This window comes from Delphinapterus leucas, chromosome 19 (assembly GCF_059928025.1).
Source record: "Delphinapterus leucas isolate spDelLeu-1000000601 "Yukka" chromosome 19, BTC_Dleu_Yukka2, whole genome shotgun sequence".
In the NCBI taxonomy this organism is placed as follows: Eukaryota; Metazoa; Chordata; class Mammalia; order Artiodactyla; family Monodontidae; genus Delphinapterus; species Delphinapterus leucas.
In genome coordinates this window covers 9,097,400-9,123,298 of record NC_143147.1, presented here as the reverse complement: position 1 = coordinate 9,123,298, position 25,899 = coordinate 9,097,400, and the positions used below count along the sequence as shown (strand labels likewise).

At 38.6% G+C, this 25,899-nt stretch overlaps 1 protein-coding gene and 1 non-coding gene across 8 annotated transcripts in view; both read left to right on the top strand.

Moving 5' to 3' along the window:
- ZNF624 (zinc finger protein 624) overlaps nucleotides 1–12,736 on the top strand; it is a 29,472-nt gene extending 16,736 nt beyond the window's left edge. For all 7 annotated transcript variants that reach the window (XM_022560732.3, XM_089900301.1, XM_030763354.2 and 4 more), the window contains one exon: nucleotides 1,126–12,736. In XM_022560732.3, the coding sequence (XP_022416440.2) occupies nucleotides 1,126–3,350 (2,225 nt within the window). In that variant the 3' untranslated portion in view covers nucleotides 3,351–12,736. The remainder of the gene's footprint in view (nucleotides 1–1,125) is intronic.
- An 8,847-nt stretch (nucleotides 12,737–21,583) lies between these two features.
- Nucleotides 21,584–21,655, top strand: TRNAW-CCA (transfer RNA tryptophan (anticodon CCA)). The gene has a single exon. It is a non-coding gene; the product is annotated as a tRNA-Trp (tRNA).
- The last annotated feature ends 4,244 nt before the right edge of the window (nucleotides 21,656–25,899 follow it).

Below are 25,899 nucleotides of genomic sequence, written 5' to 3'. Positions count from 1 at the left end.
TTGTAATATTCACAACTGTATTAATTTTGACTAACTTGTTCAACCTACTTTCTGAAAACTCAAAGTGTCTTCTTCCACAAATGTTCTATAAAAAGTTACATATAGAAAAGGATATTTTTTAAAAGGAATGTGTGTGTATATATATATATGTAAATGTATAACTGAATCACTTTGCTGTACAGCAGTAATTAACAACATTGTAAATCAACTATACTTCAATATAAATAAATAAATAAATTTTGTTAAATAAAAAATAATTTACTAAATCAAAAGAAAAAAAAAGGTACATATAAAGACTTGAAAAAGCTATTCTGACAGGGAAATTTGAGAAAGTCTTCACAAAAAAGCTACTGAACAGGGCTTCCCTGGTGGCACAGTGGTTAAGGATCCGCCTGCCAAAGCAGGGGACACAGGTTCAAGCCTTGGTCCTGGAAGGTTCCACATGCCACAGAACAACTAAGCCTGTGCACCACAACTACTGAGCCTGCGCTCTAGAGTCCGTGAGCCACAACTGTTGAGCCCACGTGCCACAACTACTGAAACCCATGCACCCAGAGCCCATGCTCCGCAACAAGAGAAGCCACCGCAGTGAGAAGCCTGCAAACTGCAACGAAGAGTAGCTCCCACTCGCCGCAACTAGAGGAAACCCGTGCACATCAGCAAAGACCCAATGCAGCCAAAAATAAATAAAATAAATTTTTAAAAAGTAGTGAACAAATAATGAGAACAAGTAGAAAGTATTATTTAGGGTGAATGTCTGGTTTGTGGAGTAAGTGGAAAGCAAGGAAGTAGTTACAATTTAGGAAGAATGCTCTCTAAAGAATTTGACTCTAAAACGAATGAGAAAAGGAGGAAATATTTGAGAAACTTGTATTGTAGAAGGGTTACCACAAATGAATTTTTTTTAATGGGATTAAAAAACTCCTTGAATTTACTGCTTTGGTTCTTTGCTCAATCAGCCTTCCTTAACGCAATCCCCTCCTTCCTAGAAAAAAGGGCAATTTGCAAGCAGTTAAAAACATATATTCATTATCAATTCAAGCTTCCCTTTTGTTTTCCTGTTTAGTGTGATGTCCTCAATCTAGGAAATAGAAGTCATTTGATTTCTCTCTTTTTTCCTCCCAGAGTTGGAGACCAAACCTACAACCAAGAATGCTCTACCAACAGAGAATATTTCTGAAGAATGTTTATCACAGGAGACCATAGTAGAGAAACTCATAGAGAATGGTCTATGGGACACCAAAATGGGAGGATTATGGAAATGGAGTGACAGGATATTGAGATGGCAAGATAGTCAAGAAAGTCATTTGAGTCAGAGAATAGTTAAACACAAGAAAATTCCCACTCTTCAAAAAGGCTTTAGATTTGGATCTGTTCTTTTTCCAGAACCAGGAGTTATCACAGAAGAGCCCCACAGCAAATACCAAACACATGAGGAAAATTTTACAGAGAATTTAGATTTGATTACAGATACCCATCTGGGGAAGAAAATGTGCAAGGATACAGAAGGCAACAAAGTCATAAGCCCTGCTTCAGAACTCACTTTAGAGAAAAAAAACAATAATAAAGAAAAACCCTATAAATGTAGTACATGTGAAAAGGCCTTCCGTTATAGGTCATTACTCATTCAACATCAGAGAACTCACACTAAAGAAAAACCTTATGAATGTAATGAATGTGGGAAAATGTTCAGCCAGCCTTCATATCTTAGTCAACATAAAAAAATTCACACTGGAGAAAAGCCCTATAAATGTAATGAATGTGGAAAGGCCTTCATTGCTTCTTCATCCCTTATGGTGCATCAGAGAATTCATACTAAGGAGAAACCTTATCAGTGCAATGTCTGTGGAAAATCTTTCAGCCAGTGTGCCCGCCTTAATCAACACCAGAGAATTCAAACTGGAGAGAAGCCCTATAAATGTAGTGAATGTGGGAAAGCTTTTGGTGATAAATCAAAACTTGCAAGACATCAGGAAACTCACAATGGAGAAAAACCCTACAAATGTAATGATTGTGGGAAAGCCTTTAGGAATAAGTCATATCTTAGTGTACATCAGAAGACCCATACTGAAGAGAAACCATATAAATGCATTGAGTGTGGGAAATCTTTCAAGAATACCACAATCTTTAATGTTCATCAGAGAATTCATACTGGAGAGAAACCCTTTAGATGTAATGAGTGTGGGAAAGCCTATAGAAGTAATTCAAGCCTTATTGTACATATAAGAACTCATACTGGGGAAAAACCCTATGAATGTAATGAATGTGGGAAAGCATTCAATCGTATAGCAAATTTCACAGAACATCAGAGGATTCATACAGGAGAAAAACCCTATAAATGTAATGAATGTGGGAAAGCATTCATCAATTATTCATGCCTTACTGTACACCACAGAATGCATACAGGAGAGAAACCTTATAAATGTAATGAATGTGGAAAGGCCTTCATGCGTTCTTCATCTCTAATTATACATCAGCGAATTCATACGGAGGAGAAACCTTATCTCTGTAATGAATGTGGGGAATCTTTCAGAATAAAATCACACTTAACTGTACATCAGAGGATTCATACTGGAGAGAAACCATATAAATGTACTGACTGTGAGAGGGCATTTACCAAGATGGTAAATCTCAAGGAGCACCAGAAAATTCATACTGGTGTGAAACCCTACAACTGCTATGATTGTGGAAAATCCTTCAGAACTAAGTCATACCTTATTGTACATCAAAGAACCCATACTGGAGAAAAACCATATAAGTGTAATGAATGTGAGAAAGCTTTCACTAATACATCACAGCTTACTGTGCATCAAAGAAGGCATACTGGAGAAAAACCCTATAAATGTAATGAGTGTGGGAAGGTTTTCACAAGTAACTCAGGCTTTAATACCCACCAAAGGACACATACCGGGGAGAAACCATTTAAATGTAATGACTGTGGCAAAGCATTTAGCCAGATGGTACACGTCACAGAACATCAGAAAATCCATAGTGGAGAGAAACCCTATAAATGTGATGTCTGTGGAAAAGCCTTCAGGAGAGGTTCATACCTTACAGTGCATTGGAGAACACATACTGGAGAAAAGCCCTATACATGTAAGGAATGTGGGAAAGGTTGTATTACTCTATCACAGCTAACTCTACATCAGAGAATTCATACTGGGGAGAGGCCCTATAGATGTGAAGAATGTGGAAAAGCCTTCAGAACTAACTCAGACTTCACTGTACATCTGAGGATGCACACTGGAGAAAAACCCTATAAATGTAGTGAATGTGGAAAAGCCTTTAGGAGTAGCTCAAGCCTTACTGTACATCAAAGAATACATCAGAGAGAAGCTCAATTAATATAGAGGACAGAAAATTATCATCCAGATATAACAAGAATCTTATAAACTATATTTTATGAATGTGGGAAAATGTTCAGGAGCAATTTACCAGAAAGTACACACTTCATAAATATAAGAATGTAGAAAAGCAATTGGTCATATTAAATCTTAGAAGTTATAAGAAAATTCATAATAAAAAGGGCAAATGAAAGCCTTCATCCAAATTTCATATTTTATTCATTTAACAAATTATCTTCCATGAATTGCCTATTTTTTTGCTGATTTTCTTAGTGGTTTATATTTCTTATAAATCTGGAGGTGTTAATATATTTGAGATATTAATCATTTGACATATGTGTTGCAAATGTTTTTCTTAACGTAGTATTTCTTTGTATTTTTTTATGTAGTAAAAGGTTTTTAAGTCTTTAATTTTTCATAGTAAAATATTTACATCTTTTCCTTTTTATATTCTTTATTTACTCTTTTAGCAATCCCCAGGTTATATATAGTCTCCTAAATTTGTTTCTAATATTCTGATAATTTTATTTTTTACATTGAAGTTTTAATCCACCTGGACTAGATGGCTCTTCATAGAAGAACAACTCCAAATGCATTAACCTATGAAAATATTATGAACCTAAATAAACAATACTCAGGGAAACGCAAATTGAAACAACCAATGATATGTTACTTCCACTTCATGGAGTTGGCAAAAATTAAGAGATCTTTTGCTAGTGGAGTTTGGCAAACCATATACTCTTACCAAATGGTTATATCAACTTATATTTCCACCAGCAATCCAGCGGTATATATTTTTTTTAATTAAGTAAAATTTTAAAAGCACTTTGACCCAGCAGTCTCACTTTTGGGGAATCTGCCCCACAGAAATAATAGCATCAGTGTAAAAGCATATGTATAAATGAGGATGTTTATTAAAGTACTGTTTGTAGAGACAGAGAAGAAACCCAACTGGAGACAAAGTGAATGCCAATTAATAGGGGAATGGGTGAATAAATTGTGATATAGCCATACCATGGAAACGTATGAGAGTAATTTTTAAAATGAGTTATAGCTACACTAGTTGACTTCAAGGTATTTCCACAATTTTTTGATAAGTATTTGCTTTATTACAGAGATGTATATGTACAAGATTTCATTTTTGTTAAAGTAATGGTCACATGCCTTTATGTATGCATGTATGTGTGCATGTGATTAGATGAGCATGGAAACAAGTATGGAAGAATATACATCAGGCTGTTAATATTCGTTACCTTGAAGGGAGGGAGAAAAGGAGAAGCAGTGATATAAGTGGGGGGGAAAACTAGGAAAATAGAAAAATGTAAATGCAGTATGTATGGTATGAAACTATGTATTTGTGTGAACTTTTGATAGCCATGAATGAAGGGACAGTCTCCAAAAAGTTAATGACAGTTGTTTTAGATTTGTTGCAGAATCCAGTGTTTTTTGTTTGTTTTACCTCTCTCTGCTTTTCTGTATTTCTCAGTTTTTCTTTCCAATGAGCATGTAATATTTATATAAACATGAAAAACCTATTTTTCTTGTGAAGCTAATTTACTAGACACCTGTGATAGCCCAGGAATTACCCTAGGTGCTGGATATACCTTGGCAGGGCAGGAGTGGTCATGGATCTAAGAGCATGGAAACTGGTCTTGGTACCACCTAGATTCCAAAGAAGTTTTCCAGCACTTCAGGATCCCCCCCCCACCCTCTCAGTTTCGTTTGGAGGAGGTAATAGAGATTTCAGGTAAATGAAAAACATATCCGAGAATATCTGGAACCTGTGTCCAGATTATAGACCAGAAGACTTGCAAGCTTCAGAGACAAGTTCCACTTTCAACATGGCACCAAAGGAAAGATCACAGTGGTGTAAAGGTCTGTGTACAGCTCCACAGAACACTGTGATGGAGTATAGAGAGGGAAACAGCCAAGAACTCCAAAGTCCATGTATAAAAGCTTGGAAGTTCTGGAAATACTAAGAGAGTCCTGGAGTCAAAATGGGAACCCAGAGGCTGTGACCCTGGTACTGGAAAGCCCTAAGAGACCGTGGACCTAACATCTGAAAAGGACAAGGCATGTAGAGCTACACTTCAGTGGAGACTGAAGGAAAGAAAATCAAATACTTCTCCCACAATGCTAGGATAAGTCTTTAATATTGGGAAGGGGATATTGGGTGACTGATGTGAGCTGTCTCCCATTTTAAAATGAATAATTTGACATTGTGGTTGAAATGACTATTTCTGATTGAATTATAATAGTGAAATTTATTAACCATTACCAGGAGATGTGTCTACTTTGGATAAATGTACCACTTTCTGATTGGAAAGTTTAAGGGTCTGACCTTGAAATACTATCCTTGAGAAACTCTATTGTCAAACAGTCTACATGACTTGATGTCAACTTTTTTGGCTGCTCGTATCTACCTTCAAACCCTCACCACACCTAAACCCCGTCTCTCTTCACTGCCTTAGAAGGTAGAAGAGGAGTAAGGTCAGCAGGTTCAAGTGACATAAGAACTGAAAGGTGTCCATCAGGTTAGGGGATGGAGATGATACAGGGCACCTTTACTAGAGCAGTTTCCATGAACTGCTAAGGTGCCAAAGCCTGGTTCCAGTGTGTAGTGGTATCTCACTATAGGTTTAATATCATTTCCTTACTCTCTACTGATGTTGAGTCCCCTTCTAGGTGTTTATTGGCTTTTGGAATATCCTCTTTTGAGAAGTGCCTGTTCAAGACTTTTGCCCATTTTTATTGATAACTCTTTCTGTTTATTTGTAGGATTCTTTATATATTCTGGATACAAGGTATTTTTTAGATATTTGTATTACAAATATCTACTCATCAGCATCTTGCCTTTTCACTCTCTAAATGTTGTCTTTTGATGGACAGAAGTCTTTAACTTTGATGAATAATTCAACAATCTTTTCTTTTATGATTACTACTTTTTTGTGCCTAGTTTAAGAAATCTTTTCCTAACCCAAAGTCATAGGATATTTTCCTACATTTACTTCTGCATAGCTACTGTTTTACTTTTCAGTTTTAGGCTACAATCCATCTGATATTTTTATATGGTGTGGAGTAGAGGTCAATTTAATATTTTCCATGCAAATACACAATTTATTCAACATCATTTGTTGAAAAGACCATCTTTTCCCCTCCCCCTTGGGTACCCTTGTGATAAGTCAGATGGTCAGATTATGTGAGGGGGTCTATTTCTAGATTATCTATTCTGACTCATTGTTCTGTTGAATACCAAATATTTTTAGTGAAAACAGGTTGATAGTAAATCTTGGCATCTGGTGGTATATGTCTTCTAATTTTGTTCTTCTTATTCAAAATTGTCACTGTAATTCTATGTTCTTGGCATTTTCATATGCATTTTAGAATGATTATTTTTTCAGTTACTCCATCATAAAAAGTAGGGATTTCAATGGATATTACATCACATATATAGATTAGTTTTGGAAGAATGGGTACCTTAACAACATTGAGACATCCAGTCTATAAGCAGGCCATACCTTTTCATTTATACACATCTTTTAATTTTAGTAATTTTTGTATTTTTTCAATAAAATTTTGAATATTTTGTAAGGTTATTATATATTTGATGTTTTGGTGATTCTATAAAGGCTATTATCTTAATTTCATTTTCTGATTTGCTAATATATGTAATACATAACTATATATAATATATTAAATATATAATATGTAATAAGTAATGATATGTATAATAGATTTTTTTTAACTGAGCTTATATCCAGTGACCTTCCTAAAATTCACTTGTTAATTATAATAGTTTGTTCATTCTTTCGGACTTTCTACATACACAATATGTCACCTGTGATAAAGTAAAATCTTTCTTACCTCACCCTTTCCAATATTTATGCCATTTTTTTCTTGCTTTATTGCACTGGCTAGGACCTTCAAAAGTAAAAATTGTAGGCATCCTTGCCTTTTTCCCAGAATTTAAAGGAAAATCCTAAACATTCCATTAGAAATGATATGAGGTATAAATTTGTAGATAATCTCTATCAGATTAAGGGAATTCTCCTCAAATCCTAGTTTGCTGAGATTTCTTATCATGGACAGGTATTGAATTTCATCAGATACGTAGTTTGTAGCTATTGAGATGACCGTTTGGCTTTTCTCATCCTGTTAATGTGGTTGAATTATGCGGATTGATTTTTTTTATTTTAAAAATTGCGGTAAAATACACATAACATAAAATTTACCATCTGAACCTTTTTTTTTTTTTTTTTTTTTTTGTGGTACACGGGCCTCTCACTGTTGTGGCATCTCCCGTTGCAGAGCACAGGCTCCAGACGCGCAGGCTCAGTGGCCATGGCTCACGGGCCCAGCCGCTCTGCAGCATGTGGGATCTTCCCGGACCGGGGCACGAATCCGTGTCCCCTGCATCGGCAGGTGGACTCTCAACCACTGCGCCACCAGGGAAGCCCCATCTGAACCATTTTTAAGTGTATAATTCAGTGATATTAAGTACATTCATGTTGTTGTAGCCATCATCACCATCCAAAACTCTTCATTTTTCTAAGCTGAAACTCAATATTCATTAAACGATAACTCCACACTACCCGCTTCTCTTAGCCCCTGGAGACTATCATTCTACTTTCTGTCTTCAGTCTGTCTCTGTGAATTTGACCACTTTAGGTACCTTATGTAAATATTCTTTTGTGACTAACTTATTTCACTGAGCAAAATGTTCTCAAAATTCATCTGTATGGATTGATTTCTGAATGTTAAGGCAACCTTGCATGCCTGGAATAGATTCTATTTGGTCATTATATATTACCTTTTAAAAATATTGTTCAATTAGATTTTCAAAATTTTATATCGGATTTTATGTCTATGTCCAGATTGTCTTGTATGTTTCCTTTTTTTTAGTAGCCTTGTCAGGATTTAGTGTCTGGGATAATGCTGGGCTTGTAAAATGAATTGGTAATTACTTTTTCCCCCCTCTGGAAGAGTTTGTTGTTATTTCAGTTGGTATTATTTTTTTCCATAAACCTTTTCTGTAAAAATGAACAGTAAAGCCCAATGAGCCTGGAATTTTCTTTGTAGGAAAGTTTTAAATTATAGATTCAGTTACTTTGATAGGCATAAGACTATTGAGATATTCTATCTCGTGTCAATTTTGCTAAGTTTTATTTCTAATTTGTCTATATCATTTCATTAAAATATCTAATTATTGGCTTTAAGTAATTGATAATGCCTGCTTGTTATATTTTTAATCTCTGTAGGATCTAAAGTGATATTCCCTTTTCAGTCTTGGTATTGGTAATTTGTGTACTCTCTTTTTGTTTTCTGTGTTAGGCTCTGTAGGGATTTAACACTTTATTAATCTTTTCAAAAGCCACCTCTTAACTAATAAGACAGCTAATTTCTTTTTCATTGACTCATGCTCTTTTATTTTCTTCTATCTACTTTATTTGAATTTGATTCATTGTTCTTTTTCTAGCTTCTTGAAATGAGATCTTAGATAATTGATATTCAACCTTTCTTTTTTGCAAATATTTAAGTCTAAATTTTTCTATAAGTTCCTATTTAGCTTCATCAAGTAGAGGTTTTTTTAATCAACTTTATTGGGACATAATTTACACATAATAAGTTGTACCAGATTTAACTTTATATTTTGATGAGTTTTGGCAAATTTACACACCTGTATAACCATCACCAAAATCAAGGTATAGAACATTTTTCATCACCGCAAAATTGTCCCCACCTCTGATTCCAAGAAACCGTTAATCTGCTTTCTATCGCTATGTATTAGAATTGTCTTTTCTAGAGTTTCATATAAATGGAATTATATAGTATATACTGTTTTCTTTCTACCTTCTTCACTCATGAATTTGGAGGTTCATTCATGTTATGTGGTTGGTACTTCATTCCCATAGTGTTAATATACTACAGTTTATTCAGCCATTGATGGACATTTGTATTGTTTCCACTTTAGAGCTGTTATGAATAAACCAGCTGTGAACATTCACGTATAAGCTCTGTGTAGACATATTTTCACTTCTATTATATAAATACCTAGGTTCGGAGTTGCTGGGTTATATGGCAAATGTATGTAATATTTTATAAGAAACTGCCAAGTTGTCTTCCAAAGTACCATTTTGCAACCCACCAACAATGTATGAGTGCTCTAGTTACTCCTAGCCTTGCCAACTCATGGTATTGTCAGTCTTTAATTTTTTTAAATTTTATTAAAGTATAGTTGATTTACAATATTGTATTAGTTTCAGGTATATAAGTCAGTGTTTAATTTTAGCTTTTCTAATGTGTGTACTAGTACTTCATGGTGGTTTTAGTTTGCATTTCTCTGATGATTAATGGTGAACATTTTTTATGTGTTTAATGGCTATTTATATCTCTCCTTTGTGAAGTATCTGTTTAAGTTTTTTGCCCATTTAAATTAGATGATGATAATGATTATATAGTCTAGATACAAGTCCTTTGTCAGATATGTTTTGTAAATATTTTCTCCCAGAATATGGCTTCCCTTTTAACTTTTCTTAGTGGTGTCTTTTGAAGAGCAGATGTTTTTATTTTGAAGGATATCAGTTTAACATTTCCTTTTTATGGGTCATGCTTTTTGGGTCCTCTCCAAGAAATCTTCACTTTCCCTAAGGTTCTGGAGTTTCTTCTCCCATGTTTTTTTCTAGAAGTTGTATGGTTTTAGATTTTATATATAGGCCTGTGATCCATTTTGAGTTAATCTTTCTGACCACAGATTTTGATATGTTGTATTTTTATTATCATTCAGTTAAAAATATTTTCTAAACTTCTTTGTTATTTCTACCTTGACCCTGGGGTTATTTATAAGCATGTTGCTTACTTTTAATGAATTTGTGGATTTTCTATTTATATATTATGGAATTCTAGCTAATTTCCACTGTGGTCAAAGAACACACTGTATTATTTCAGTCATTTGAAATTTGTTGATACTTACTTTGTGGCTCAGCCAATGGTCTATTTTGGTAAGTGCTCCACGTTCACATGAAAATAGCATGGAAATAAGACTTATCACTTGAAATTTCTGCAGTTAGCTGTAATGTTCTATAAATATTAATTAGACCAAGTTGGTTAATAGCATTCTTCAAATCTTCTATATTTGTACTGATTTATTTTTCTGCTTGAACTATAAGCTACTAAGAATGGTGTCTTCAAATCTCCAACTATGATTGTGGATTTATCTTTTTTTTCTTTTATTTCTATTAATGTTTGCTTTCTACATCTTGAATATATATTATATATATATGCAAGTGCATATAAATATTCAGTGCATGTAAATTTAGGATTGTTATATCTTCTTGTTGAGTTGACCCTTTTATCTATATCAAGCATCCTCTAACTCTAGTAAGGTTTTTTGCCATAAATTATACTTTTTCTGATATTAATATAGCCAAGACAATTTTATTTTTGTTAGTGTCTGCATGGTGTGGTAGGCAGAATTCTAAATTGGTTCCCAGATTCCCAGCCCCTGGTATACAAGCAGTTCCCAGTTATTCAGTCAAACACTAATCTAGGTGCTTTTGTGAAGGGATTTCACAAATATAATTAAGGTCCCAAATCAGTTGACTGAAAATAGTGCAGTTACGCTCAGTGGGCCAGACCCAATCAGTTGAGACCTTAAAAAGTGTGGGGCTCGTCCTGGTGAGAGAGATTTGGTGTATAAGGGGGACTCAGTGTGAGCGACATTCTTCATTGCTGGTTTTGAAGATAGAGGGGCTGTGTGACAAGGCGTGTAGGCACCCTTTAGGGACTGAAAGCAGTTTGTGACTGAGAGCCAGCAGGGAAACAGGAGCCTCAGTGCTGCAACTTCAAAGAACTGAATTTTGCTAACAAGTTGACTTCACTTGGAGTTGCTGTTTCCTCAGCCTTCAGACAAGAATTGACCCGTTGACTCCTTGATTTCAGCCTTTGAGACCTGAGCAGAGAACCCAGCCATGCCATGCTTGGACTTCTGACCCACAGAGCTGTGGGCTAATAAATAGTTGTTGTTTTAAGCCGTTGTTTCCATAAATGTGTTATGTAGCAGTAGAAAACAAATACACATGCTATATGTCTTTTTCCTATCCTTTTACTTTTAACTTAACCTGTGTCCTTACATTTAAAGTGTATCTCCTTTAAGTAGCATATATTTTGGGTCTTATTTTTATCTAGTCTGATAATCTTTGTATTTTAATTGGTGAGTGTAATCCATTTTCATTTAATGTAATTACTAATATATTTGGGTGTAAGTCTCTCTATTTGTTTTGCCTGTTTCTTTTGTTTCTCCTTTCTTGCTTTTCTTCGGAATACTCAAATATGTTTCATTTTCTCATTTTTCTACTCTATTCAGTTTAATTATACATTCATTTATTATTTTGGTGTTACTCTGGAGCAGCAGAACTATTTTCATAATAATTCTAAGACATTACCTTTTTCATTCTCATTTTTCTCATGAGTATAGATTGCTGTTTTTCAGAAGCTGCATGGCATGTGATATTGCAAAATATTTAATGCAAAAGAAGATCTCAGAATTCAGCTATCTTCTATTGAGCCATTATTATCAACTGAATTACGTCCCCCCTCAAATTCATATGTTGAGCCCCTAACTTCCAGTGCCTGAGAATGTGACTGTTTTAGGAGATAGGGCCTTTAAAGAGGTGATAAGTTAAAATGTGGCTGTTAGGGTGACTCCTAATAACTCTTGACTGGTGTCATTATGAGAAGAGAAATTTGGATGTACAGAGAGTCACCAGCGGTGCATACGCACAAAGGGGCAACCATGTGAAGAGGCAGCAAGAGGGTGGCTACCAGCAAGCCAAGGAGAGGGGCCTCAGGAGAAATCAACCTTGCAGACACCTTGATCTTGGACTTCTGCCCTCCAGAACTGTGAGTAAATAAATTCCTGTTGTTTAAGCCACCTAGTCTGTGGCATTTTTTTATGGCAGCCCTAGCAAACTAATCCAGTGAGACGTTAAAGAGATTTGCAAAAATTTAAAACAGTACCACTCTTTGCACTAATTTTTTTGTTTTGAAGATTTGTTATTATTAAAAATGTTTTCCAATATCATATAGTAGTTTAATACTATTATTTTTAATAAACTAATAAACATTAAAATTTTTTCCAATTTTAATTTCAAATACAGTAAACATCAATAGATGTAACCTACATAAATAAAAGGTCTTTGGTTTCCTCAATAATTTTTTAAATTGTAATGTTGTCCTGATACTGAAATGTCCGAAAATCATTGCCCTTAAAATTTGTTTGGCTCTCCATTGGAGCACTCTTTTTTTTTTTTTTTTTTTTGATTCTTTTTTCTTGGAGCACTCTTGAAATTAATATTTCAAAGCAATGAAAAATACTAATGTTTTAATTCCATTTACTCTTTGCCTTTTGTTCAATTGTTGTCATATATTTTATTTCTACATGTTTTAAACTCCAAAGGATTTTATTACTATTACTGTTTTCAGCAGTGTTTATTTGTACTTACATATTTACCTATTCCCGTGTTCTTCATTCTTTCCTGACATTCCTTGTTCCAACTGGATCATGTTCCCTTTGCCTGGCTAATTCCTTTGGGCATTTATCATAGCATTCCAGTAGCTTATCTCAGCTTTTGTCTGAAATATCTTTACTTTACGTTCATTTAGGAAGGATATTTCCACTGGGATAAGTGTTCTAGTCTGGCATTTGTTTTTCATTGTTGTTGCTGTTTTTTCTTTCCTCACCTAAAATAAAACCTCAGCTTCTGGCTTCCAAAGTTTCTATTAAAAAATCAACTGTGTTCTGCTCTTGTTTTATTTTTTCTCCAGCTACTTTTAAGATTTTATCTTTGCCCTTGGTTTTTGTAAGTTTTAATGTGATGTACCTAGGTGGAGAGGTTTTTTGTTTGTTTTTAAAGCATATTTTGAGCATGTGGAGCTTCTTGAGACTGTGCTGTGATATCTTTCATCAGTGTGGGGAAACTCTCAGCCACTATTTCTTTAAATATTACCTCTGCCCCATTTCCTCTCTCCCTTATTCTAGGATTCTAGTTACCTGTAAGTTAGACCTTTCACCATGGTCCAGGTTTCTCTTTAGGTTTTCTGTATTTCCCATCTCTTTTTTCTCTCTGTGCATCAGACTAGACACTTTCCACTGAATTGCCCTCCCATTAACTAATGCCTATTCTGTTTTCAATCTGTTATTAAACCCATTTTGAATTCTTAATTTTAGTCAGATTTTTTATTTCTGGAATTTTTGTTCTGTCCTTATATTGATTCTAGGTATCTGCTGAAATTCTCCATTCTTTTCTCTTGAATATATTAATAATGTTTATTTTAAAGTCCTGGACAGTTAACTACAGTAGCTGAATCACTTTTTGGTCTGTTCCTTTGTCTATTGTTTTTCTTGCTATCTGGTCAGCTGATTTTTTTAGCATGCTTTCTGATATCTCATTTGATGGCAGACATTATAGGTGAAAAAATTCTGGAGATCCTTGGTTTGTCTTCCTCTAAAGAGGATCAAGATTTATTTAGCACTATCACAACACTGTTAATCAACTATACTCCAATATAAAATAAAAAGCTAAATAAAACAAAGTTTTATTTTAGCAGACAGAGTACTAGTGGAGCACCCTGACCCCATTTGTGATTGACATTAGGTTGAGTTAAAGCTGGTCTGTTTCAGTTTTGTCCTTTTGTCTGTTTCAGTTTTGTCCAGCATGGTTCTTCTGGAATCTCAGTGGAAACTCCATGGCGTTTACCAAGCCCCTCTAACTTGCTAAGGCTTGATCTTGAACTGTAATCTCCGTCTTTCCAGTACTAGACAGCTGCTGAAACCTGCGCATCCATTTAACCTCTCAAGTGCTGCTTTTTACAGGGTTTCTTTTATTTTCACCATTCACAGCTTAGAAGTCAGCTAAAGGTTTGAGGGGAAATTTTATGCAAGTTGTAGAACTATCTCCTCTAGGATATCATCCCTTATCTCCCAGCGGCACCCCTAAACTCTGACAGTTTCTGCCTGGAATCCATAAACAGAGGAAACACCAGGTAAATGTAAGCTCACCTCTTACACTTCATTTCTGTCAAAGATCTCAGTTGATGTCTGTCAGCTCCTGTTTAGTCACTCAGTGCTGACAACACAAGCACGAATGGAGCAGCCGTGGTGGCATTTGCCCAGCATCACAGGCTGCCCCTTCCCAAGGCTTAATTACCTGCTGCAACTGCTGTCCACCTTCCAGCAACACGCTCTTCAGTGCTAAGTCCCCAGTATGGTTACCGTCCCACTAGGAGACCAGTCAGATGCTTGGCGGCGAGTTGGCTCCACTGGACCCCTTCTATTCTGGAAGCAACGGCAATTCATACAACTGAATCAACCCACACTCTAGGTATTTGCTTGCCTTTCCTGCTTGCCAGACCTCAGACAAAACCACTCACTATCTGGGGATTTATAGAATGTTTGATTCATCCATCTGATACCACATCAAAGCAAGGACCCTACTGTATAGCAGAGGAGATAGAGGAGTGTGCATACTCTCACGGGGTCCACTGGTCATATCACATACCACATCCCCAGAAGCTGCCAGGCTGATAGATGTTGGAGATGGAATGGCCTGTTAAAGGCACACTGTAAGTGCCAGGGTGGAGGCAATAATTTACAGGGATGGGGCACCATCCTCAGGGTGCAGTTTATGCCTCAAATCAACTACCTTTATATGGTTGTGTTCCTGGTAGTTGGAACGTATAGACTGGGAACCCAGGAGTAGAAGCAGGAGAGGCATGCTTACCTCACTCCCCATGACTCATTATGTGCTGCTCTTCCCTGCAGGCCTGGGCACTGCAGGTTTATAGGCTTGATTCCCAAGGCAGAACAATTCATTCAGGAGACACGTCAGTAGTCCTTTTGAGATACAAACTACAGCTGCTGTCAGGGGACCAGCCAGCAACAAGAGGAGTCGCCATTGTGACAGGGATATTTGATCCTGATCACTAGGAGGTGGGGCTGTTATTACAGTGGGAGAAGAGAGACGTATGTTTGGCACCCAGCTAATTCCCCATAATATTAGAATACCTCTTGGCACTGTCTCACCCATTTTGGTAGTAAGTAATGAAAACAGCAGTGTTAGCCTGAGAAGCACACAGTGACCAGGGCCTCAGGGATAAGTGTCTGGGTCTGGCCACCGGGAAAGCCACCAAGACCAGTACAGGTGTTAGCTGAGGTTGAGGAGGGCAACAGTGAATATAATTTGCAGTCCTAAGAGCAGCAGCAGGGGGCGAGGAGGCTGTAGTTCATCCTCCTTGTAAGTTTCTTTCAGGAAAACAGGCCCACCGGAATCCTGGTGTTGCTTCTCCCAAAACTCATATGAAGAAGTGAATCCAGGTGATGAAATTGTGGGCCACCCCATCCCCGCTTTCAGAACTGAAGGTTTATTCTCCGGCCGCTAGAAGTGCTGCTGGCAGGCAGTCCTCAGCTTGAGAGAGTCGCCTTGCCCCAAAGCAGACCCGTTCCTGAGACAGCCCACATCCAATTACTGGTTGACATAGGAGCAAAGACCTGGCCCTTCCACTTAACTTTGGGACAGTTGTGAATTTGGAGTTCTTCGTGGGGTCAGCTGATGCCTTTACTGAGACTGCATAGCAGCCCTCTTCTCTCTCTACCCAGTCCTGCTTCCTTCTCTTGTGATCCCAAAAGCCTCCATGCAAACGTCCACTCAGAGTGGAACCCAACCTGGGATAGTTTCCCTCCTGCCTCTCGTATTTCAAAAATCTAGACTCTGCTTATGGAACAGAGCAGCTAAAACTGCTTCTAATTCTTTACTATTATAAACAGAATTTTGATAACCCTACAGGAAAATCATTGCAGACATCCTTAATTGTTTTCCATGGGGTCATAAAAATGGAATTTCTGGGGCAAAGTACACATTATTGAAAAGGCCTTTTAATACACATGCCAAATGCCTTCCAAAAGCTCTGGGCTCTCACCAGATGTATATGAGGGTGCTTGCTGCCCTGACATCTTTGCCAACATTGGGCAATCACATCCTTTTTAATAATTGCTATTTTGACATTGCCTTCGTTAAGTTTGAGAATTTTTGCATCTCATACAAACTGCAAAAGGAGCCTCATTCTTTCCATGTAAAATCACTAGAAGAAGGAAATGAGCTTTTTGAGAATAGCAAAATGACTGAGGAGAGCGGGATCCAAATCTTTGAGAGAAAACTTTCAACTCCTGCTGTCCCATCTGCACCAGAAACTTCTCCAAATCCTTCATGTGAGCACAGCACCACACTGTCACTTAAGGTGATATTATCGGCATAGAAAACCCTGATGTTCCACATCCCCAGGCAGTAGATACACCAGGAAACCCAGGTATACCCAAAAATGTGAGAAGAGGATTGGCGTGACAGCATCACTGCTCTTTTCCTTTGGTAGGAAACTCCTGGGCAGAGTCTGGACTCGTGTTTCCTGAGGGAAAAGCTGTTGTCTCCCTCACAGTGGCTTTTCTGTGGGAACAATGCTCATGGCTTTACAAGGCAGAAGAGAAGGAAGTTACTGTAATCAGGCCAGAGCTTCTAAAATTTATGTTTATCATCCACATTGCCCAGAAAAAATCAAAATAAAAAGTTAAATCAACATACACAAAAGGCTGGGACTTCCCTGGTGGCACAGTGGTTAAGAATCTGCCTGCCAATGCAGGGGACTTGGATTTGATCCCTAGTCCGGGAAGAACCCCCATGCCATGGAGCAGCGAAGCCCATGTGCCACAACTACTGAGCCTGTGCTCTAGGGCCTGCAAGCCACAACTACTGAGCCTGTGCACCTCAACTACTGAAGCCCACGTGCCTAGAGCCCATGCTCCGCAACAAGAGAAGCCACGACAACAAGAAGCCTGTGCACTGCAATGAAGAGTAGCCCCTGCTCACCGCAACTAGAGAAAGCCCACACGCAGCAACAAAGACCCAACAAAGCCAAAAAAAATAAAGTAAATAAGATAAAAAACATGCACAAAAGTGGGAAATAGGTGAGCCATAATAAAAAGAGAGAGAACAGTCAATAAAACAAATCCAGAAATGATCCAGACTTGGAGTGAGCAGTCAAAATTGCTATAATTCATATGTTTAAAAAGGTAGAAGGAAAGAGGGTGACAACAGATTTGTTAAAAACGTGGGATAGAGTATTTCAAAACAGCATTAAAATAAGCCAAAAATCAAGTGGAAATTTTAGAACTGCAAAATAAAATATTTGAAATTCATTGGATGATGTTAGCAGCAGACTTTGCACAGCAGAAAACAGAACATACTAAACTTGAAAACAAGAAGAAAATAGCTAAACTGAATAACAGAGAGAAATAAGAATATAAGGAGCAAAAAAGTATAAGAAAGGAGCTTACTTACATGTAATTGCTGTCCAAGAAAGACAGGAGAGAGAGGATGGGCAGATGCAATATTTGCAAAAGTAACATTGAGAACTTTCCAAATTTATTGAAAGATGTCAACTCACAAATTCAACAAGTTCAGCCATCCCCCGAAGGGTTAATAGAAAGGTCATTATGCTTGGCACATAGTGATTTGCTGAAAATAAAAAGACACATTATATTATCAACTAAAAACTAAGGAAGGTAGAAGAAATAACAAAGAAATAATATGTTTAAAACGTAAAAGAATAAAAAAATTGTCAAGCCAGCATTCTATAGGCAGAGAAAAAATTATTTAAAGGCAGATGGGTGACATCAGCAAAATGGCAGAGTGGGAAGCTCCAAGTTCTCATCCCCTCACAGAAACACCAAAAACACAAGCAGAACTGCCAGAACCAAATTTGTCAGAGACTCTGGAAAACAGTCAAAGGTTTGCAGCAACCAAGTGAACATTGAATCAAGAAAGGGATGAATTCAAAGCAGTAGGAAAACTTTGTGGCATTTTTACTTGCTGTTGCCCCACACCATCCCTGGACCACCGAAGTCCCAGGAGCAAAAGCTGGGGAGTTTCTTTGGGAAATTAGGGCATTCCAAAGTACTATCTATATGGGGGAGTTTAGAAAGCTTCATGCATGCTGAGAGAAAGAGGCACACTCAGAACAGATCTGAGAAGATGCTGAGATTTCACCTCAGGTTCTCCCTAGGCTTAGTGCAAGCCTGGCTACATGTTAAAGGAGTGCCAGCACAGAGCCAATCTGAAAAAAAAAAGGGAGGTGGGGTTGTTGTTATGTTATTGTTGTTGTTTTTAATAAAGTACCTGGAATTCAAGGAAATCTCTGTCAAAAAACTAGCTAAAAACAAACCAAGAAACAGACACTTCAGTAACCACAAACAACAAGGAATACAGCCTTTGCAAAAATAATTTGGGAAAGTCACTAAACAGATGGACTACTACAGCCTTCAACAATCAAGAAAAACAGCAAAACCTGTGAAGGGGGAGAATCTGATTCCTACTTGATGTGAAAAAAACCTCCACTTGTTTTTTTGATAGATTTTCATCCTACCAAATTGACAAAATCTGATATATCCATATGATGGAATATTATTGGGCAATAAAAAGAATGAAGTATTGATACATGCTGCAACATGGATGAACCTTGGAAATATTATGCAAAAACTACAGGAAAGTGGTTGAATAAGCTATGCTTACATCCGCACCAGGAAGTACTGTGTAGCTGTAAAAAAAAAAAAAAAATAGAGAAAGATCTCAATGAGCTGACATGGAGTGATTTCCAGGATAAACTGCTGAGGTAAAACGGCAAAGTGCAAAATAGTAATTATAGTGCGCTATCCTTTATCTAAGAAAGAAGAGGATGTAATAAAATAAACATACCTGCTCATTTGTGCAAAAGAATGCAGGAAGGATCAACCAGAAACTGAAAAGATTAGTTACCGATGGGGTAGTTGGGAAGCGGTGGAAAGAAGGGGGCAATGAGTCTGAGTAATAGAGATGACAAGGGAGTGACACAGTTTTTAGTATACCCTTTTATACAGCACTGGTACTTAGAACTATGGTAATATTTTACAAATGCATAAGTTTAAGGAAAATAATGAAAACTAATCATGAACCTGAAATGGAATATAAAAGTAACAACAGGGGCTTCCCTAGCAGCGCAGTCGTTAAGAATCCACCTGCCAATGCAGGGGACATGGGTTCAAGCCCTGGCCCAGGAAGATCCCCCATGCTGCGGAGCAACTAAGCCTGTGCACCACAACTACTGAGCCTGAGCTTTAGAGCCCGGGAGACACAACTACTAAGCCCGCAAGCCTAGAGCCCGTGCTCCGCAACGAGAGAAGCCACAACAGAAGCCCGCGCACCGCAGCAAAGAGTAGCCCCCACTCACCACAACTAGAGAAAGCCCGTGCAACAGAAGACCCAATACAGCCAAAAATAAAAACAAATAAATGAATAAAAATAACAACCTAACTGTACTACAAGTAAATAATATAACCAAAAGTGAAGGCTTGGAGAAGAGAAGAACTAACCTAAATAACTTTGCAAAACAGTATTTTGCCTGTAAAGCTACAGAAAAAAAAAAAAAAAACCAAAAATCCCTGTACACATATAAGGTAATCCTCTTAGTAAATCTTTTTTTACAGGTGTATGGGTTAGTAATTCTGAAACACACATATATGCACGTACATATATGTATACATATATAAGTGCATATATTATAGCTAATGAGAGCTACGTTTCTCAGTGTCAGAGAAGCTACAAATAATGAAAAGGGAAATGACAGCCCATTGTAATGATCACATCTAACAACTAGATCTTAATTTCTAAACACCTTTCTCCAAAAACAGGAAACAGAGCTCCTTGGAGAAATAGTTGATTCCAGGGCTGCTGCAGGGAAACTACAAGATAAGCCTGGAACATCTTGTGCCAGAAACTAAGGAAGTGCTAAAAACAGGATGGTAGATATCAAAAGGACACATGAGCCAACCTGAAGGAGTTTGTAATAGCCAAAGCTGGGAAAATTTCAGAAACAATATTTTTTAAATGATGTTCTATGGGTTAAACCTATAAAATTAAAAAATATCCATGAATCTGTATTGATGCAAAGAAGTAATTGAATATGTAATACATAAGTAAATGGAAGAGAAGAACCAGTTCTTTCTCATAGAAGGATTATGTTGATAAATGTAGATGGAAAAGGCAAAAAAGAAAATGACCCTGAGGCAAACACTGCAGTCATAGTTGTTGCAGTCAAGATGGATGCTAAAATTAGTGGGTGCAAGGTTGAAGAGAAACAGGATACTTGCATAGCCTGAAAGCGTTTACCCCCAAATATTTATTAATTACCAAGGGGAAATAGTAGCATACAGTGGAGGACCACGGCAGAAAGCGTGTTAACTAAATGATATAAGTTAGCATCCTCAGTAACAAGACCCACTGACAACGCGAACTACCTGAAACCGGTGCTGAGAACGTCGTTTCGTTGGGGCCGGGGGAGGATGTGAGGGGAAAGGGATGGATTAAAAGTGACATATACGTCGGAACGCCACTCCAGTGTTTACTGATGCATATTTGGGTGATAAAACTGTAAACAAAAGCAAAGACGTTCTTTCCGTAGACGTCGGGGTTGGCTGCAGGTGGAGGCAGAAGGCAGATGTTAGGCTCTGCGGGGGTGGCAGGTCTGGTGGTGGCAAGAGTTTTTGATCCTTCCATTAAATATCTTAGTTTTGTGCCTTTTTCTGCAGCTGCTGTACTTTACAGCAAAGAAGCTTTAACAAACGCGGATGGACACTTGTGTATACCTGGGAGGAAGGAAATCTGGAAAGAAATACATCAAAATGCTTTACAGCGGGTGGTGGGATTATTGATTTTAATTTTTCTTACACTCTTCTATAATGTTCGAATGTTCAAAACTGAGTTTTATAAGGGGGCGGGAGAGCCGGGGGTGGGGGGAGGGGTGGATACATGAGCATCTATTTTTCTGCTAAGTTCCGAAGTCACCTCCCAGGTGTGCCCGCAGAGTCCTGGTTTGGTTTCGCCCTTTAACCATGCCGGGGGCGGGAACTCGGTCCTGCACGCACCCTCACCCTGCTTCGCCGGCCTGGGTTCGGGTTTTGCAGCCGCTTCCCCGCCCCGACCCGACGTAGCCGGGTTGGGGCGGGGATTCCGGGGCTCGCACAGCCGCGCCCTCCGCCCGCCTCTCGCTCCTTTTCAGTTTGACCTGAAATTCTCTCGAAAAGCGAAAGATTTATGCGGTGAAGTGACCTGGATGCGCGGGAAGAAAGAGCCTTAAAGGATCAAAAGTAAAGCGGCCTCTGTGACCTCGTGGCGCAATGGTAGCGCGTCTGACTCCAGATCAGAAGGTTGCGTGTTCAAGTCACGTCGGGGTCACAGCTACCCCTTTTCCCACCAAACTAACTGGGGACTTTGGGCCGCTTAGGATTTCATCCCACGGCTCTATTCGGGCCTCCGTGCTCCCTATTCCTCCGCACCGAGGTTCAGAGGATGAGCCTTAGAATTTCTGTTTCATCATTTTCATTTCTGACGGAGGTGATTTGGGAAACTCCTGGCGGCGCGAAGCCAACCGGCCAATGCCACTTCTCCTTGTCACTCAAAAAGCCACTTTAAAAGAGAGACCAACAGCACAGTAGAAGACAGGATGAAACAGTTATTGGAAAGTGAAATGTAAATTATTTTTAAACATATGAAAGTAACCTCTTTCATAAAAAGAGAAACGCAAATTAAAATTCAATAAATTATTTTTAACCTGTGAGATTGTCTAACCTATGATCAAAAAGCTTGCATTAAATCGCATTGCTCACATCCTTAAAGCTACAAAGAACAGGACCAGAGGAAATTAAAATAATTAGAAAAGAATACTTTTCAGCCAGTTTAGAAAAGTTTTCAAGTATATTTTTCAATATTGCTTCTGTTCCTTTTGCTCCAGACTTTTTCCAGGAATGCATTCACCCTTCCATATGGTGGATAATTACCACCAAATGGAAGGATAATCATGCTTCTCTATCCTCTGCATCTATAATCTTCTCTCAAAACGTTTTCTGTTTTCATATTTTCTCTGCCCTTTGGGCGGTCTTCTCAGACGTGTCCACCATCTGGAATTCCATATTCTGCAACTTAAGAGAGCCCTGTGATCCTACCATATTGTCATTTCAGTTTCCAGGGTGTCCCCTGTCTTATTCTCCTCTCTTTTAAACTCAGTCAGTTGCCCCATAAGGCTTTTCACACCTCATTTCAAAGAAGCCACATCTTGGAGGAAGCCTCTTACTGTTTCTCTGAAGAAAATAAAATAAAAAATCCTGAAACTTCCCATCATTTTCAGTGGTATGCTTTTCTTCTCTCAGGAACTACTCTCTTTTTCTAGTTCTGCAGAATTAAAAAGACAAAAACAAAAAAACAACAACAATTTGCTTTTCTCTCTTACTCATACTGTGAAATTACTCTTGCTGATCCTTTAAAATCCGTTCAGACTCAGTGTGAAGCAACAGATGGGGCTGTGCTAACGCTTGGCCCTGCTCTCTGTTCACTGGTGTGGGTCAGATGCCTTCTCAGATCCACTGGCTGGAGGACAGGCTGGGGCACAGCGCCCACCCCGTTCCCAATGCTCAGGAAGGTGTCCCCTAGGGCTTTGTTGCAGTGACATTTTCTCCTCTCCTGTGAGGTTCCCTTGCTACTGTGAGCCAGTGAAAGCAGTACTTAACCCTAGAGATCCCACATTTCAGTGTGAGTTTCAACTTAAATGTCTTAAGTGGATCTTGCCTCTTTAGCTAAGGCAGAAAACAACACATTTCTATTCACTTAAATCTCCTAAGAGTAACATTTTAATTTAATGCCCAACAAATACTCTGAATTCCCTGAGATTCTTTTTCTTTCAAGAATTTTACATTCAATCTATTTTGTAGATATTCTAGCCTAAGAATTTGTTCTAAGCAAACCTTATTAATTTTAAAGTTTTAATGGTGTCCTTAAAGTTTCTTATGTGAATTGATAAAATTCTCTTTTCATATATTCATAAGTCAAATTGTAAAAGGTTGTAAAATTGTCAGATAATATATTACCATACAATCTCATCTTTATTATAAGGAGCAGATTTTCAGTCATCAATTTTCACCCTCAGCTCATTTATTTCAGGCGAATAAGCACTTGCCCCTCCACACTGAGAAAACAAAGACAGCATACATTTTTAGAAAAACCGGGGCAAGGGTATTTTTTGTGGGTAAAGTATCACTTCTTAGACAGAAAAAGTAGGGATGAAGAGGAAGAAAAAGAAAAATTGCCTTAGACTTAATTTCAAAGGTTTATTCCACCTGCACCAATGCATCAGATATTTTTAAATTTTAAAATTTCCTAGAGATTGTTCTGTTAATCTAGTTGTACATTCCTGCTTCACACGAAGCTGGCTGTATTGCTTTATTTTAAAAGGAAGGTAAAACTTAAAGACAGCACAGCCTTGCCACAGATACAGTATTTGATCAATTCTTTTGGCCCATTGTCTCTCCCATTGAAGGTGCTTCCTTACCTCAAGCCAGATAGGCCCTGGGATACTGCCCCTGGCCCGAGAGATGCTCTCCTGCGGAGGCTGAGCCAACTGCATGGTCTCCAAGGAATTTGGATTGGAAGCAAATGGGACCTGCTGTTTGTTTCAGAGGGTGTTCTGAACATGTACACGGTGAGCTGAGATCATACAATGACTTTGTTTCCTATCATCCCTTAAAAAGATAGTCAGTTTCTCTCTTTTGTTTTTGTTTTTGTTTTGATGGTTAAAACAATTTGGGTTTTATTGTTTTTGCTAAACAATACTAAAAATTTTTCATTTTGAAGGCAGGGCTTGAATTATTTAATTTTGATCCACTTAAGAAAAAAAGAAAAAAAGGAAGGGGAAACAGATCATGGCCAAGAAAAAAAAAATAGTAGTTAGAGACTTCCCTTGTGGTCCAGTGGTTAAGACTCCACGCTTCCACTGCAGGGGACACAGTTTTGATCCCTGGTCGCGGAACTAAGATCCAGAATGCCTCATGGTGCGGCAAAAAGAACAGGGAACGGGGGGGGGGGGGAGATTTTATTTAACAAAGAAAAAAGAAAAAAAATAGTAGTTAACTCCCCACACCTGAAGCTCTAGCCAGTCACATGAGCATCACCCACTTCCCACGATGCCATGATGCCTGATATTCAGATGGTAGCACACTCTACCCCACTGGACTGCCTTGAAGGCACAGGGACAGTAGGTGCCAGTTTAGCAAAGATATTCAGTTTCTAGTTCTCCTTCTCATGGATGAAGGAGCAAAAGGGGGTGAAGAGAGTGACGGGCAATTCCATGACTTTTCTGGTCCCTTTGTGATAAGAAACACTCCCCCAGGCTGTGAATATGACAAGCATCCTATGTAATAGTCAAGTCTCTGAACATGAATTAAAGTTGGGGTCCCTTCCCTCCTGGTTTTGCACTTCTGGTTTCCATCCACGGCTTGCTAACGGGTGTCTCTGACCCCTTCTGAGTCAGAGCAGGGGAGGAAGGATAAACAAGGGACGTCTTCACGTCAGTAGGTCAGTAGTGTCGTCAGCAGGCGTCCTACTCTCTGGGACTTTGGTGGAATTTTGAGAGACTCCCTCAGTGCTGAGGATCCTTCTGAATTTCACTTAGTCCTGGTGAAAATACTATTTCAGCTGGTTGCTGTCTATTGGGGCAACATTTAGGACTCTCTTCTAGGAGATGTGATCAGCCCTCCAGGCATCCCTGTGGATAGCAGCTAAGAGGAACTCCCCTCAACCCCCCACCCCATGCACATGAATCATGTCTAGACCATGGGAAGAATTCATGCATCTTTTGTCCCCAAATTTGTGCTTTAAAAAGTGTGCAGACACCTCTTCCAACTCACCATGAACAGCTAGTCTGGCCAGCTCTTGCCCCTTAGGTTTCTTAAGCAAAGATATACATCAGGCCACTGAGTCCCCAAACCCCAGGGGGACACATATCAAGCTGTCCAGGTGGGCTGTTAAAACCTCTCACTAGGTTTGAACTATGGGACAAGCAACCTCCCCACCATCTTTCCTCTGTGAAGCTGTTTCCAAACGTTTAGAAATCCTCTTCAACTCTTTCTAGGAGCCCTTTGATACTCTCAGTATAGGTGAGGGGCTTAACAATCCCCTAACAGTTTCTCAGCCACTACTTTTTTTTTTTTTTCCAATTCTGCCTGGTGGCCTGCCTCACAGCTCACTTCAGGTATCTGATATCTGCTGTCTTAGATTCTTAGCAGAAACCCCCATTTTAACATTTGTGGCACTTAACCAATGGAAGGGAAGGATGGGGGTGGGCGTGGGGACAGCCCTCTCATCTGCACAGGATTGGGGTTGCCCAGGGGTCCCGCCAGCCACACTGCTCTGGGTCGGCTCTCCCAGGGTCCTAACTTGTCCACCGCCTCCAACTGTCTCCCACCTGTCCCTGTGCGGTCAGCACGCCAGGGCCGGCTCCCTTCCCCTGCCTCCAGACTCAAGCTCTGGTCGAGGGGATGTGGACACGTTCTCTTAGGGCCCCTCCTGCCAGGACAGAGGGCGCTGTCCAGACCTCGGTGCTGAAGCACCTCGGTTCTCTCCACCCTTGAAGGAAGTGGAGATGATCTCGG